Source organism: Teleopsis dalmanni, chromosome 1, assembly GCF_002237135.1.
Source record: "Teleopsis dalmanni isolate 2A chromosome 1, ASM223713v2, whole genome shotgun sequence".
Taxonomy (NCBI): Eukaryota; Metazoa; Arthropoda; class Insecta; order Diptera; family Diopsidae; genus Teleopsis; species Teleopsis dalmanni.
In genome coordinates, this window is record NC_051846.1 from 194,453,188 (window position 1) to 194,471,692 (window position 18,505).

Consider the following 18,505-nt stretch of genomic DNA (forward strand, 5'->3'; position numbering starts at 1 on the left):
AGTATACCATATTCAGGGTCAATTTCACAAACTCATTTTACAACTTAAAAATGATTTTTTCCGTTTTTGTAATTAAGTTGGCAGACTTGTAATTAATTGCAATTAATTTGCAAAATAATTCTTTTGTACTCGATTTGAGGTAAGTAATGACTTCGTAAAACTGTAATCGCAATATAGATAGATTGATGGGAGAAAATAAATTTACAGTCATACTGTAAACAAATTTAAATAAAAACACATTAAGTAAATAAATAAAAATGTGAGATAAAATATAAATTGATTTTTGATGACTGTTTTTGTTTTTTTTTTTTTTTGTGGTGAGAAATAACAATTTGATTTTTATCTAAACAATTGCAAGTAATTCATAGATATTTTTCAGTAAATATAATTTTTATTACCTTTTAGTAATGGCAGCTCGTGCGTATATTCTCGATGATTTGCCGCATTTGTTGTTGCTATAAAACCGAAACTATTTAAGGCGATAATGGCGACTAAACACACAAACACACTCATATTTCTTAGGTTTTCTATTGTAAGTGAACGATGGACTCCATTACTTGGCATGTTTTCTGTTGTCCTTTTCTTACTGCTACTTTTGTGTTGTTGCGTTGTTTTTGATTTTATTGAAGCTTTACATGATTTTTGCCAGAATCCATTGCCTATAGGCGGATCCATAATGGCGTTACGTTTAACGTTATTCGATACTCTTTTATAATTATATAATTTATTTACACGAAATAATAAAGAAAAAAATAAAGCAAAATTAAAACCTAAAAGAGGTTTTATTCAGTTTTATTTAAGTTTTAGGTTAAAGGACTTTTTTTTTGATGTTAATTATTGCACTTTTTACGTTTCAATTGGTATTCCTTTACAATACTTTACACTTTATAATAAATTTTATATAATATTTAATTTTTATCACTTAAAACTACAATTGCACTGTAAAAGAAAAATTAAATTAAATTAAATTAATATTTAACTAAGATTTTAATGCACATTTTTTTAAAGAACGACGTGTATGTTATTAAATTAATGAAGGAAGTAAATGCATCAGAAGTGGTTTTTTAATAATCTGCAAAGAAAAAGAATTAAAAACAGTTAATTACAGTTATATTTGTATTGTAAAATATAAATTAATTATATTAATATAACAACTTAAGTTTCATATTACCAGCATTCAACTTATACGCCGTGATATCTGGTAAATAAGCCCTACTTATTCAGAAGCCCCTTAAAATAATTGACTAAACATTATATATTTCAATATAGTATGTTTATATAAAAAAATTGGTAATGTAATGTAATATGGAGAATAGAGGTAGAGGTAGATTGAGAGGCATAACAACTAAAGCTGGTGAAAGGAAAGTACATGTAGAATCTAAAATTAACAAAACATGTATGTAAAAGATTTATTCAAATATATAAAATAAGCCACATATAATACCTCTAGGTGCACTAAGCGTCATATAATCATATGCATCGTTAAATGAGTAAATTTATAAGATCTATACGTGAAAAGTAACCGTAATGATCATTAAAATATTACACCAAAAAAAGTTTCGACCTGGAGATTAATTTTCAAAATCGAGGAAGATAGAGTACAACCAACGAAATGAAACTGTTAGTGGAAATCATAACAAGAAGATAAAGTAAAACTTGAGTTAGACGATTTTAAGTACCATAAATATAGCTGACCATGTCCGCAACTGAGATCTCTTTACATACTAAAAGAAATCAATGGAGAAATTTTGTATCCGCAATGTGATCTGCATAAGATCGATTCTAATTGTACAGTGTATTATTTAAAACAATTATGCAGATATATATAATTATTAAGGAATTTAAAAATAAATTAAAATTTATGTTGGAAGTAATCGCCATTTATTGTATTTTTAATGCTTATTTATTTGCCTATAGCAATATTTTTATAATAAATTTAAACTATAATTCAGCAACATTTGCATAAATCTAAGTATTAAAATAAAAAAAGCACATAAAAGTATTCATCTAAATAATACAGTTGATTAAGCAAAAACTTCTACACATTACTATTATTGTTGTTAAGAAATAAAATAGAAATAAATCGCTTAAATAAATAGAAATAGAAATAAAAGTTTACAGCCTCTGCAGAAAAAAAGAGCAAGAAAAAAAGTCACACAACAAATGGGCACAAGAGCAACAACAATAGCGACAAATTGCCAATAAGTGCAAATAAAATGACATTTATGTGTAGGTAATGTAACTGTGGCATAGCTGAACCACTCACACACGTACTCGTATGTTACTTTAATTCAACGTTTTTTTTTATACGTATGTACAGCATTAAATTTTTTTTTTTTACATGAGCGTAAATATATATGTGTGTGTGTTTTTGTTAAATTGTGCCATTTTGTGTGTGGCGCGCAATTGAAATTGAAAATCAGCAAAACCAGTTTCACGGCGCACAAGAAGCTCTTTCACATGTAGGATGGATTATGATGACTAAAGAGCATCCTCAGATGATAAAAATTATGGCAACAAAGTAAAAAAAAAACAGATAAATTTATAAAAAATCACAAGAAGATACTTTACAAATGAATCAAACGCTCGCGGCATTCGTTTTGCCATATAAAGTTCATTTAAGTAACAAAAAAAAAGCAACAGAAATGAGGCAAAAATTGCTGCCGACATTTGCAAAAAAAGAAAAAAAAGCTGCAAAAGTACAAAAGCAGTGTTCAGCAGTTTAGATTCACAATACATTTGTGGATTTGTATCTTTGCGTTTTTTTTTTTTGGCATTTTCAACTGTACGCTTAAATTGCGCTGCAAAATTGTAATTCAAAGAAAATTGATAACACGATTTCTCATGACTTTTTCCTGCAGACAACGCGAATTTGTCGTAACACAAATAAAATAAAAGTGGAAAGGTACAAAAGTGAATCTAATACGAAACCGTAGCAAACAAGCTGTTGCCATTTACGTAGCCGCTTAAGGCTAACAAGGATTTATGGTTATGTGTGTGTGCGCGCGAATATTTGTTTTGTTGTTGTTGTTGTGTTGTATCACAACAACGGATCGTATCGGTTTGCATTTGCGAAATTTGCAATGAATTGGAAAAAAGTAGCAATTTGACTGAAAGTAGGCGTAACGTTAAATTGAAAAGGAGATGAAAAGCCTTTTTTCCCTCTTTATTTTGGCGGTTTTCGTTAACAACAAATAAAAGTAAAACATTTTTATGTTTATTTCTTTTTCCTTTATTTTTTTTATTATTATTATTCTTTTCTTTTCTTCAGTTAATGTGAAGGTAAACGCTGGCTGAACCATAAACGTAGAATGTTGGAAAAGTTGAAAATTTGCTTTTTTTTTTGTTTTCTTTGCGTAAATGAATGCACATATGCCTTAAGTTTGCCTTTAAAAATGTTGACAGTTACAGCAGCTGCGTCCTTAAAAAAATATAAAAAGTTGATGAAACTTGGAAAAAGGCAATATATGGGGTTTTTTCTTTTGTTTACTTTATTGACATCAAGGAAAAAGGAGAAGGCTTTGAATGATTTCATGTAAGTGCTTACAAATTAAGTAGAAATGTTCAACTCAAGGTGATTATTCAAACAATTTTTTTTTGATAACAAATGCCACTGAATAGGTTAAGTGTTTACTAAACTTTAGCATGACACCATATGCGAAAATTTTTAGGAAAAATTTGGGTAGGAGAAATTTCATATAATTCACGTATTTTTCCAAATAATTCATACCCACACGTTGGATACTACCAGAATTGAGTAAAATTGTGAATTAAAATAAGTTTTTATAACAGTATTCGCACAGTATTCAGTAAAAAACCTGAATCATGGTATTAATTTTCTATAAAGACAAAGCTGGCCTCTATACTGTTTTAAATTTAAGTTTATATGAAATAAAATTAATGAATGATAATAATGGAATTAGAATTATGAATTAATGAAATAGAAATACGAAATATAGACCGGTACTTATATATTAATAAGAAAGGAAACACGAATAATTTTGTAAGTACTGTTAACAATTATTATAAGATAATATTCCAGGTTATTTTTAGTGGCAAATTGAAAGTGTGCATATCTACATTGCCTTTTAAATTTAGGTACATCCAAAAAGTACCAAAACATTGTAAAGTAAGAAATTGGCAATACTAATGTGACAGTCTACATAACATGGCCCTTACTAATCTTTTATAAAAAGGTGGTATCACATAATACGAAATAAAATTTTTGTAAATTATATATTTATATAATTAATATATAATTAAATTTAGTATAAATTAAATATTACTTAATTAAATTAATTTTGCAATATTTTAATTTTGTATAAAGCAACCAAAAAGTGCTACTATAACATAATGTGGTAATGATATTAAATGCATTTCATTTAATTATGTTCTACTTGACCTGCATTAATTTTATTAATATTGTATAATGACCATAAATGAATCAAAAATAAATTACCTTTTAAATTTCATTTTGAGTTTTTTGTTTTTTTTTTTTGTTAAATTTAGTTATTTAACACTACTAGCACGAGCGAAATGATGTAAGGGTTTCAAATTTGTATATTTTGTAATATTATTTTTGCTTTTAATTAACTTTACTTCACATGCAAATACTAAACTAAAAAGTCAAAAATTAAAGCAATCAAATGACGTTGCCAGCATGAACAGAAACGGCAGCAAAAAGCATGAGAAATCACAGTGCATAGCAATCGAGTACAATACGGAAGTTGAAACTTTAATGAAATGTTGACTTTTTTATTTTTTTGTTTCGGTTTTTTTTGCTTATTTTTGTTTTTATTTTATTCTATTTTTTTATTTGTAGTTTCCTTTTATTGCACAGAAATTTATGAAAATGTCAGCTATTTCATTTCTTGTTTTATTTTATTGCATTTTATTTTTTTCAACGTATTTTTGCATGGTCACTGCGTTTAGGTTTTGGTTGAAAAAATTGTTAACAATGTTTTTCGTTATGAGCAGCGCAACATATTTAGATATTTACACTGCGGTGCTTTTTGTAGCACTTGAGCGGTACGTACTGCTGAGTTCAGTCCAATCTGTCGACACATTGTGCCCGACTTTTTCACGATTTTTTCTATTTTTTTAGCATTTTCTTTGTACTTCTTTTTGCGACAATTTTGTTAACTCTTCTCTTTTTTCCTACTACTTGTTTTTTTTTTCTTTTATTATGAAAATGTTGACAATTTAGGTTAAACGCGTCCAAAAACGTTTACAGCTGTCAAATTGTGTTAATAGGTGAAGTTTATTTTGGTTCAAAATATCAAAAAAAAAAAAAAATAAAAAATTGGACAATATTTTATAAAAAAAGTATATTTTTGTAAATTTTTGCTGCTTCCAGTGACTTTTAGAAATTGAATTCATGTAATTTTAATAAAATTTAGTACACTCGTTTTTAATTGCACATATTGGCGATAATATATATATATAAAATTATATACAATAATTAAAAATAATATATATTTATATAAATGAATAAAAAAACAATAAAATAATAGAAGAAGAATACAAGGGAAAGAATAAGTTTTGGACCAACCCTTTTATAGCAAACAACTCCAAAGAGATTGATTAAATATTGGATACAGATTTTAGATATAGTATTGGTTGTTTATTTCTAAAATCAATTTAGTTTCATTTACTTACTATTAAAGTAAGTAAAATGATATGATCAACATTTTTTTATAAAAAACGTATATCTGAAGTTGGGATCTGCCACTTAACTATGTAGCGAGTGATTTGTGATATGCGAGTGATTTTACGTTTGCTCATTTGGTGTGAATTATGCATTTACTATTTTTCATTAGTGTTATTAGAATTCTTGGAACGTAAGAATAAATGTATTCATAAATTTATATATGTAAATTATCTGTATTAGACTAATCTTACACACTTGTGGTACTCGCTTTAGAGCGTAAGTAGCCAAATTATATGATATACTCTTCATTTATTGCTATTCATAACTCGAAACAAATAACATAAATATTTTCTTCTGCTTGATTCATATTTCTGTATGCTGTTTTCGGAATTTCTGGAATTAATTATTCGGAATGTATTCGGAATCTATTTTTTTTTTGTTGGTAATACTATGTTCAGACACACCTTAATTTCGCAAAAATCTTAATTTCATCTTCGTTTCAGCGAAATTAAGTTGTTTTTTCCACACAAAATTCAGTTTTGAGCTTAAAACGAAGTCTAGGAAAATGGATTTAATTTCATTGAAATGAAGACTGAAATTAAAAGATATTTCAAATGCAACTATGAATAAGATAAATGTTAAATAAAAGATAAAGTTGAGATAACGAAAATACATTTTTTTTATTTTTTTTAAATAAATGTTTGTGACAGTTGTTTTTAATAAAACAAGGAAAAATTTTGAAAGTAATGCAATTTTTAAATTTGTATAGATAAAAAACTGTAACTGTTATTAATTTAAAATATAGTGAAAACCATAATTCACATACCTGAATTCCACTAAAGTTAATAAAACTACTGAATGTCATCCTTTATAGCTATTATAATCAACTTTTAATATTTCTCAGATACAAATGGTGTTTGGAGTACATATGTAATTTTTAACATTCGATTTGTAAACAAAAAACATATGTTTTCATTAATTTGGAACAGTATGAACACCTTCGAAATTAACTTAATTTTATTTTTACAAAATTAGGAAAATTTGGAAACACTTTATTCACTACCTATACATTTCAAAAAAATGAATAATTGTACTTTGATAATAAAATAATATATCTTTTTTCAAATATACACTAAAATATAATTCAATAAAAAAATAAAATAGAAAATTGTGACATATAAATTTGTATTTTAGGTGTAATACGTGTATGAAGTAATTCTAATACGGATAAAATTCAATATTGTTAACATTTTTGACAGTGTGTTAACATAATTATATATAAAAATTTTTCTCAGGATACCGCAAATAAATATTCTTGCGAGATGTGTATATATATTTTACCACATAGAAATCGAAAATCATGTCGTACTGCCATAAACTATCTTACTAATATAAATTTACATTTTTCTGGTAACATTTGTTGTTTAATAAAATGGTTTATTACGGTCACTCATTTTACGATTTTTTATTTAATTTTTTTGTTGCTTATTTTATAACTTTTTCGAAAACCCTTATTTTTCATAGTCTCCTGCTTCGATATAATAAACATAGTAAAAGTTAATATGAGTATCTACATTTATAAAGGTGTCATTGTATTGATCCAATGTAAGCAAGGGTATCTGAGTACGTGTTTCCATATAACCATAGTTTGTTTGTGGTAAGAAAATTTCTATTAGTTTTATTTTGCTCATTCTTTTGTAGCTATTTGTTTGCTTAATACCTTTTACTATCCTGTATTTTCACACAAAGATACAAAATCAATTGGACCATTTACGGTTACTTTCATTAATTTCATCCACATACCTTTGTATGGGCATTCATTTTTCTTTATTTTTTTCTCATTAAATAAATAGACAAACATAAAAGTTTATTCAGGCTTTGACATGATATTCATGCTTCCGTTTGTTGGCTTAAAGTTGCCATTAAACAATACTTAAATGTATTTTACAAGTCCATCAATCTTTTACCACTTACTTTACCGGAGAATTGCCATCATTTTGGTATTCATCGATAATTATTTTGGGAATTTATTAGTGCAAATTATGTGGTATATATGTATTATATGTATTACGAGTATGTATGATTGTATGTCTGTTTGTCAAAATTGTTTGTAAGGTTTTCGTCTGCAATATGGAATGCAAAGAAAACTTTTAAAGGGCAAACTTAAATTCCGATTAAAACAAAATTTTGACAAAGGCATAATTAATTAAAAAGTTTTAAAGCCATGAAATTAGGTTACTACTATGCAGGCAGCTTTATTAGCTTGTCATATAAATACTTATTAATTTGAGAATAAAAAGGTAAGGAAAGAATTTTTTGGCTGATGATGATATTTTATGGAAAATACAAATGAAATACCACAAAGAAAAGCTTAAATGCGGTCACAAATTTACAGTAATGGAGATTTAATTTGAAAAGGGTCAGTATAAACCCTAAAAATAATGACATTTTAATATAAACATAAAAGACACACGTTTATATACTTATGTATTAAATGGTGAATGAGATATATTTGAAATAAATCAATTATTAACGTAAAATATATATAAGTATTAATATTATAGGATTCTTACATTTATATTAAAATTAAACTTTAATACTTTCAAGTTGAATGAAAGAAAAATTTAATTAAAGCGTTTATTTTATGGATTTTGTTAATTTTATCAAAGCACCATAATCAAACTAATACTATGCTCAGACAGCCGAATTTCCTTAATTTCGTAAAAGTGAAATTAAAAAAAACCAGCCTTAAATTAAGAAAATCATATGTTTTTGTTGACAAATCGAATGTTAAAATTTACATGCTCCAAACACTATTTGTATCTGGGAAATTTTAAAAGTTGATTTTTATAACTATAAAAAATGGTATTCAGTTAATTTATTAGTTTTAGTGGATTTCAGGTAGGTGAATTATTATTTTTCACTCTACTTTAAATTAATAACAGTTACAGTTTTTTCTCTATATTCAAATTTTAAAATTTGCATTACTTTCAAAATCTTTTCCCAGTTTTATTAAAGTCAACTGTCACTGACATTTATTTTAAAAAATATTAGTTTTTCGTTATCTCAACTTATTTCTTGCTTAAAATTTATCTATCACATAGTTGCATTTAAAATTTCCCTTAATTTTAGCCCTCTTCAACGAAATTAAGGACATTTTCTTTCATTTCGTTTTAACCTTAAAACTGAATTTTGTATGGAAAAAAATAACTTAATTTCGCTGAAACGAAGAAGAAATTAAGATTTTTAGTATAAGGCTTGATTTTTTTAAAGTTCCATATTTATCTCATTTGACATAAGAACGGGTGATTTATGAAATGTAAGTCGTATAAGGTGGATTCAAGTTAAAATCTAAAATATGTAATATGTGAGAAATTTCTGTCTTAACTGTCTTAAAGTTTGAGAAAACATAGCTTTTATCTATGAAAAGGCGAACCCAGAATATTAGAAGAAGTGGTGATACTATGATTTTATCATGGAATCTTCATAAATCATAATTTAAATAAAATTGCATAGTATTATTTCAGCTTTAAATGAATCTTTACTGCTAAATCATATACAATAGTCCCTAGCAATATGAGATTAACATTTGTGAGAACTGTTAAACGCAGACCTTCAGTGACTGCATATTAAACAATATTTATAACACTGTAGCATAACTGACTTATTACCAAAGCATATACTTAAAAACTTAGATTTTGATATATATAAGTATGTATACATATCGTCCCCTTCTATGCAAAGCACTTTACATAAAGCTTAATTGTTAATTTCGAAAGTTGAGGACGTTTTAGTAGTAGCTCAGTAAATTTGAGCTATGATTTCAATAGCTGAGCTTAAATATTATCTTTAATTTCTTTAAGGTTTATTTTAAATTATTATAAATTAAAAAAAATTAAATTTTAATCTTTTTTGGCAACACTTATGGTTTATGAGTGTTTACTTCAATCACCAAAACATTATATTATGTACAAATATGACGAATGACTAACATTTACTGATTTAAAAATTGCATTTCCTTAATGATGAAACTAATTTTAAATAATATTAGTATTGCAAAAGTTTTGTTGTAAATCTATTAGAAAGTATTGATTCATCTGTGGCAATTAAAAAAATATATATTATTTTCAAAAAAAAAAAAATTACTTAAAAGTGATGGTGCTTTAAGTGAAAAGTTGCAAACAAATAAAATACATACGAATATGTACATGTAAACATTTAATATATATTAACTATAATAACATATATTATTGTGAAGTCAAGTAAATCTATTGCAAATTAATGATTTTGTTGCGATAATTGGACAAAATTACCATTAAGTCACTTAAAAGAACTTAGCAACATCATTTAATTTTGACAAATTTTGTATTTCGGTAAACAGCAGATGTAGGTTGACCAAACAACATTGACGTCAAAGTAAGAGCGACTTAAATTTGTAAAACTTGATTAGCTTAGTTTAGATTATTATGACTGTCGTTCCAGTTGTCCAGTTCACTTAAATTCTGTTTTATAATACTGCCACTAATTATACACTTAAACTACTTTTACTTATAGATCATATCGAAAGCCTAGTAAAACATGGAATGTATTAAACTTAGTTTTGGCTGTTTCTGTCATTTCATATGTTACTAAACTGGCTATAATAACCCTTATAGCGTCCTTGTTTCTGTACGACACAGAATCAAAACCAAAATGAGTGGTCCATAGAGCATAAGTTTTGTCAGTTGAGAGTGAATTTTACATCCCAATTGTCTACTGAGTTCATAGTTGCTATTGGCCATAGTTGGCGGCTTCCGTAAGAAAGCTAAAAGCATAATTTCCATAAAATTTATTTCGGCTTCCAGCTGGTAGAAAAACTATACGACTTTTTGATCTATTACTTTTTAGTGTCCACTAATTCTAAAGAATTTATGAGAGAGTATTTGTAGTCGAAGAATATGTTCGTGAAAGAACCATTGACCTTTTATAAAAATCACAATCTTTAAAGTAATTTCTCTCGTAAATGGCTGAACTGTTTCCATGACTTCCTTTTATGAAGTTTTGTTTAAATTAGTCTAGAAGTAAAACAAGACGTATGTCCAGGTCTTATCGCTCTCTTGAACGATACTATTCTTCAATATATATATATATAAGATCTGGACATATGTCTTGTTTAACTTCTAGACTAATTTAAATAAAACTTGATAAAACGAAGTCAGGGAAACAATTCAGCCATTTCTGAAAGAAATTATCTCTAAGATTGTGACTTGTATAAAACCTTACTGGGTCTTTCACAAACATTTTCTTCGACTACAAATATCCTCTTTTATATATATATTTATATACATATAAATATGCCTATATATATTTATATATCTAAATATATATATTTACCTAGTTAGCTACCTATGTACCTAGTTATACTCATATCGCTTTTTTCTGTATCTAGGGAAAGATTAGTACCTCGTATGGTTTAATCGCCGTTAAATTTTATTACTTTGATAAAGTATATTGATGGTATTTTATAGTACACAGTGTTTTAATGCTTGTTGGATCGTGTAGCAGCATAACTAGGCCTTTTATTTTATTGTATTATATATATTGTATTATAAGACGTGCTCTATTTATTTGAAGATGTGTTAATTAGCAATTGATTATCGTTTTAATTTATTTCATATTGAATTTATGGTGAAAGGAAATTTTAATTATATTAGTACAGAATGTTTCATTTTTTAGTCATCCCTTTAAAATATCACTAAAGAATTTTTTTTTTTATAGTATAGATCTGATATATATTATAGTCAATATGTAATATAAAAAGATTTACTTATATTACATCAAATATAACATTCACAAAACATTAATTCCATGTAATTGCAGCTTTCATATTTCTTAACTGTCTAAAAAGACCTAATTACTGTCATTTTTAATATTTTGTACTTAAGCAAATACACATAATTACACGAATGTCAAAAACGTTGATATTCAAATAGATTCATGAAATTATGTATCGACAAGAAAAACTGAATTTGAATTAATATATTTTGACAAGACTAACAGGCATTAAAGTCGGCATTGCGCTTTGCGATACATGGGGAAATGCACATATATGTGGGCGGATTAAAAGGTCATTGGAGTGTAAATGTACACGTATTATAAACATAAATTCCATTTGATAATTATGTATATGCCTTATTATAATATTTACTTTTATTGTTTTGATTGCTTTAATGGAGGGAGGTTAACATTATGCTGGTAGAGATTGAAATCTCGGAATACAATGAGGCAAAACACGACACTCAGTATGAAATTGAGGGTGAAAGTTGATGTGTACACTTCAAAAAAAGCAAAAAAAAAAAATACAAAAACAAGAAGAAAAGAAAATCACTACAATTTAAAAATAACTGCAAGTAAAATATCAAATAGTTAACACTCCCAAATATATTGTTGAGTTATATACAAGGTATGTATACATATGTACAAAAAATGAGAATAACAAATTAATTTTATTTTATATATTGTTTTTGAAATGAAGTAAATCTAAAAAGTAATTTGAAGTTACAAAGAAATTTGATGTGATGGCCGCTTGTCACACACCCAGAAATAAAGTCACAATTCCCGCTTTAAAATCATTTCAAAGCCGCTCCCAACAATTTATACTGAACTAAAGTATCTTTTATCGTTTTTTATTTTATGCACAGAACTTTGCAAATTATAAAAATACAAACAAAATACAGGTATATAGAAATCACAAAATATATAAAATAAATATATAAAAAATATCAGCAAAAAAAAATTTGAAATATATATATAAAAAAGTAAGAATGCAAACAAAAAGTTAATAAATGCACAATAAAATAAGGAAGCGTAAAATTGCAAGGTAAAGTAAAAAAATTATTTCCTCAAAAGTTGGTAGAAATAGAAATAATAATGATACTCATTAAAAAGACTAAACAAATAAAAAATAAAGAACAAATATAAAATAAGAATATTAAAATAAAGCTAGAATTATAAATTGGAGCGCCCGTAGCTGAAAGTATAAAACGTTTGGTATTTATGAGTTTTGGTTAAGGTAATTAGCTTATATGAAGTATCTTCAAACGTCACGCTGTGTTGCTCGTACTGAATTATTAATGATCTTCGAGCGTGAAAAGATCATTTTGCCAAAAATTAAAAAAAAAAAATATTATATGATTAATAGTAATGATTTTATGCCCTACGCACATGGTTTACATGCAGTCTATTAGGTTTGCCTAGTTATTTTATAAAAAAAACCGCAATATATATATATTTGTGATAATCTCTAGAAGATCACAAATACTGTTTGTCGGATTATGTATATGTTTTAATTTAATATAATTTCAGTTTTTAGTTTTATAGTTAAATCAACCGATTAAAGTATTCTATTGCTCTATATACTTGATATAAAGTATATGGTGCATATGAAAGTAACATCTAACAACAAAGCAGATAAGAGTAAATTCTTAAATCGACTCATAGATTATATTAAAAACTTTTAAGAGTGTCAAGTAGTTATACTGTCTTAAAAAATAGAATAAAGTTCTATAAACTTTTCTTTCGATATTCGTTAATATCGGAAACAAATATTCCTATCTCTACGTATTGTTATTTTTTTATTACTTATTATTTTTATTACTAATTAGTTTTATTTTATCGAACTGATCAGAAGAAGGTTGTAAAGGTTGTTTAATATGACATCGAGTCATTTCTTTCTATAACATTTAAGCTATTTCCTATCTATATAATTGTTATTTGTATTATCACTGTATTGTATTTTTCCAGAATGTAGTGTAGATACCCTAATCACCCACACATTATTTGTAAATGCTGTTTACTACAACGACGAAGTACCACTAATTATTATTTCTTGAATCAAATGGAGTCTTTCGTGACTTATCTTATTATAAACAGTCAATTATATATGTCTTGAACTCGTGTGAGTTCTATTTCATCACACATACGCATTTTGTAAATGTTGTTTACTTCAATATCGTCTTCTTTCTTCTGCAATCTAAGGATAGTATTAAGTCATTTCTTCTTCAACCTGGTGAAAGTTCCGTAGTATCAATAATAAAATTTAAGTTGTTTTAATATAGGATACCTTATTACAGTCTTTTGTGAGTCAGTTTATTATAAATACTCAATTATATTTCTTTTAAGCTGGTGCGGGTACTATTCCATCACACATACTCATTTTTTCACAATCCGGAGACAGTACTACCATAAGTTAACATAATCGTCTTTAACTTTTAAGTTGCTTTGGTATCGAATTATTTGGATATATAACTTAGTATTTTAGGTAAACTTCTTTTTACAATTCTGTGTATCAGTTAATATAGAAAAAGTATTTTCCCATTCAAGTCAATTGCGATTTCGCTTCGATATGACATAACTGCATCAATTACCATGGAAAATTGTTCTTTCTCTCCTTGCAAATTATCTTGTATTAAAGAAAGTCTTTAATGAATCATATTTTTATAATCAATGCACACTGTTAATCCCGTTTTATCCATATTGTTAGAGATGTTTACTACTCATTGAACTTTTTTCTTCGCAGCCGTAAAAACTACCAAGAAATTATCTCCAACGTTTGGATTGATATATAGAACATCTTATGTATTTTGATTAAACTTTTCTTCAATACATATATTACTTTTTTAAGACAGAATGTGTAATTTTACATACTTATAAATAATCATTAAGTTTTCATAAGAAATAGATACCAATATCGAATTATAGGAAATAGGAAAAATAGACTTTCTTACAGATATAAATTATTACTTCACTTGGATATTAGAAATCGTATATATTTTGATTAAATTTTTGTTTTATAATATATATTATATTTGAGAAGTATGTAATATGAAAATTCACATTTATTAATAATCATTAAATTTTCAAAAAAAAAAATAGATATCAATATTCAGTATGTGTTATAATATGTGTAATTATAATCAAATAAAATGTTAAAATATTTTTAGTGGAAATATTTTTTATATACTATACATCCAATAAATTTTTTCTAATAATAAAAAGAAATTAGTTTCGAATAAAATTGCTATGCTGAACAAATGTAATCATTTACGCTATATTTCTTAACCGAAAATTTAAAATTTAATTTATTGAGCAGAACAAATTCAATTGTTGAGCAACTTATGAAACAAGTATATATATTATTATTATACATATACATATCAATATTTAAAATAATAAATAAATGAAAATTTTAATAAACAAAAAAGCATAAAATTCAGAAATTGTGTCATAAGCTATTTAAAAACAAGTTATATATGTATATATAAATTGGTACTAAAAACAAGCTCAAGAAAAACATTATTTAATGATTATTCCAAAACAATTTAAGCAAGTCATATGAGTCAGTGAGCATCAAAATTAAAAACAAAATAAAAACCAAAAAAAACTTCTTAACTTTCTCATTTAAAGACAAAAAAATGCAAATTAGTTTAAGTTTAAAAGTATCTAAAAACAATCAGAAAACACGAATCTGAAGAGACAACAGAAATCTATACTTTTTAAATAACAAATTTTTGTATTAAAATTGAAAACAGATAAAAATAACAAAAAAAATATAAAATATATATACAAGAGGAGAAAAGAACTTGACTTGAGCTTAAAAGAATAATAAAAATTTGAAAAGAAAATAATTTAATTTATTTAATGATTTAGTCATTTATTTGATAAAAACAAAAAATATATATATATTTAAAAATTTTTTTTTTGTTTATTTGGTCATGTGTTAAAAAGTATCTGCATTTTGTCTAAGTGATAAATAAACACTTTTATATTAATTTAAAAATTTCAAGTCACGTTCAAGGCACTGTGGCTGACACTGTCATATACTGGTTAATACAAAGTTGAAGGAAAATAATGCCATGTGTATATATGTATATATTTAAATACAAACAAAAATGTATATATGTATGTATAAAAGTAGAAATTTTTTTTTAGTATTGTATTTAACAATATGCAATAGTTGAAGTTTTGAAAATAGGAAATACAACTTTTGGCAAGGAAATAAAAAGTTTTAAGTTCCAAGTGGTGTGTCTCAAGCAAGTTTTCCAAAAAATAAATTACGACAACCAAAACTTTTTTTCTAGTTTAATGTTGAATTAAAATTAATTGATTTAATAAAAGAGTAGTGACAAAATTAAATTAAAAAAACATGAAATTAAAAGCATCCACATAATATTAGCCATAAATCAAGCGAAAAGGTAACACAAACAGGCTCGCCATTGTGAAAAAAGTTGATTAAACAATTATTTGTTAATTGCTTGAATTTCTCTTCATAATTTTCCTGCCAAAACAATTTCCGTTTCCTGTTTTGCTGTGTTACAAATGTTGGTCGCTCCAAACAAAACTTTCTTTGCCAAAGTTGAATTGAGATAAGAAAAAATATCTCAACAAAAAAAAATAAATTAATATAAAACTAAACTAACAAACAACAAAAAAAACATAATGAAAATAAAAAGAAATTTAACAAAACTTTGAAGGTTTTGTCTTCAATGAAGCGTACGTTAATCAGACCAGTCAGTTAATAGCCTATACCAGACGTAAAGTCAAAGAGAAGTTGCCCAATTTCTATGTTCGCTCGCGTGCATAGCTTAATGCCAGCATTTCATATTTACATGAAGCAGTAGACAGACAGATATTGTATGGAGCGGTATGTATGTATCTATATATAGTGTATAAGACTAACAAAACTCAACGATGAAAAAAATTTAGCTGATATTGGTATACGAAAAAAAAAACATAATAAATACGTTAATAAAATCACAGCTTCTGCTTAGGTTGTTTTTGAGTTTATCTAAATGCAAGAAAATCAACTGTCTTCTTGTCAGTTTACTTGTTGTTACCACTATTGCTACTATATTTGTTGTTGTTCCTGTTATGGCCACTACTGTTGCTAATATATTCAACAAACGCAACAAGAGTAACAAAAAACAAAACCAAAAAAAAAAAGTGAAAAAAACTATCTTTGTACGTTACTTCGTACGCGATGTGAATGACCCTTTTACCATAATTTTCTGATTTTTTTTTATAATCTTGAAGATATACATACTTATATATACATATACATATAGATATATATAAATAGATACATATGTATCTATTTTTTTGTTTAAATTTTTTATTTTTCTTTGTAGCTTGAGTCTTGTCTATTACTACAGCTACTATCACTGCCGCTGGTGTCTAGCTTATTTATGTAGTCAGAGTTTAATATGGTAATGCCTGTGCCTGAAACAGTGAAAAGTAAGAAATAAAGAAAGAAAGTCATGTGATGACTTATTTTCGCGTAGAAGGCAAATGGAAGGAAGTACAAAGATTTTTAAATAATAATTTGTTTAAGCTTTTAAGTAAAAAAATTTAGTTATTAACGATAAGTTATAAAAAAATATTAACATTAATAATAATAGTAGCGTACCAAGTCAACTTGAGGAGCCGACTTGCGAGTATAAAAATATGACGGGTGAACTTTTCACGTCCATATTCAAAAGTATAAAATTAAATTTTGATTCAAAAATAATAATAATAAATTTTAATAAATAATAACAATAATAAATTATAATAAATAATAATAATAATAAATTGTAATAAATAATAATAATAATAAATTATAATAAATAATAATAATAAATTATAATAAATAATAATAATAAATTATAATAAATAATAGTAATATTAAATTGTAATAAATAATAATAATAAAAATAAATAATAATAATAATCAATAATAATAATAATAATAATAATAATAATAAATTATAATTAATAATAATAATAATAAATTATAGAAAAGTTTAATAAAAAATTTATTTTTTTTTAACATTTCTATACTTATAGTTTTTGATTTCATCTAGGCTTAAGCACACGGTTGCCACCTATGGTACTTAAGTACCAAAATTGGTACTTTTTTTTCGTTTGGTACTCATGTTCAAAAAATGGTACATTTTTGACGACCCAACTTTATTGTGAATATTTCCAATTAATTTTTTTTATGAATGCAGCTTTGCACTATTTTATATTTTGTTCATTTATAACACTATGAAAAACACAGAACAAAAATGGTACCTTTTTAAACCAATTTTGGTACAGGAAAAAATTTTCAAGTGGCAACCGTGCTTAAACATTCAAAGTAACTCTCTGACCTATTTAAAACATTTATTTGTTATTAAAATACTTATATAATATAAGTAAGTTAACTATAAATATATTTTCAAAATAAATTTAGAAAATTATAAATTATTTTATCGATATATTACAACAGAGATATATCTTATATGGTTTGTCAATTAGAAGTACTAAATAAGATAGTGTAAACACATAAGTTGAGCTTACATTTCTGTTCTGTTTTAATATATTTATTTCTGTACTGTATTGATTTTACGCTCTTCAATGGTGAGAACTATTTTATTTGGTTTTAATTGATTTTTATGTTTATTTATGGCGATTTCAATTAATAAATTGGTATTCAATTTAGATTTACTCTAGATTTCCTAAATTTTGTTGTCCAATCGAATATTTTTAGAGTAATCTCACAATTTTTTAGTTATATCAGAAAACATTTATATTAAAATATATTTATGTATATCACATCAAATCACATTTTATTTGTCAAAATGTATGAAACAGCTTATAATTTTAGAGTAATCTTGTTACTCTGGCTAGAGTGTTATCAATTAATTATGAATGTTATACATCTCGATTGAAAAAATTATCTTAGATTTACTAACAGAAAACGTCATCAATTTAACTCTCTTAAGTTCTATAATAATGTAATTAGTTTTTAAATAATTTAATGGCAAAGAAGGTGCAACAAAATTTATATTTGATTGC

The 18,505-nt window shown here is 25.5% G+C and overlaps 1 protein-coding gene across 1 annotated transcript in view; it reads right to left on the bottom strand.

Annotated features, from left to right (window-relative positions):
* The window catches only part of LOC119671029 (low-density lipoprotein receptor-related protein 2), a 151,577-nt gene that overhangs the window by 111,899 nt on the left and 21,173 nt on the right, over positions 1-18,505 (bottom strand). The window contains exon 2 of the mRNA XM_038081514.1: positions 399-1,072. Within this exon, the coding sequence (XP_037937442.1) occupies positions 399-675 (277 nt within the window). The 5' untranslated portion in view covers positions 676-1,072. The remainder of the gene's footprint in view (positions 1-398; positions 1,073-18,505) is intronic.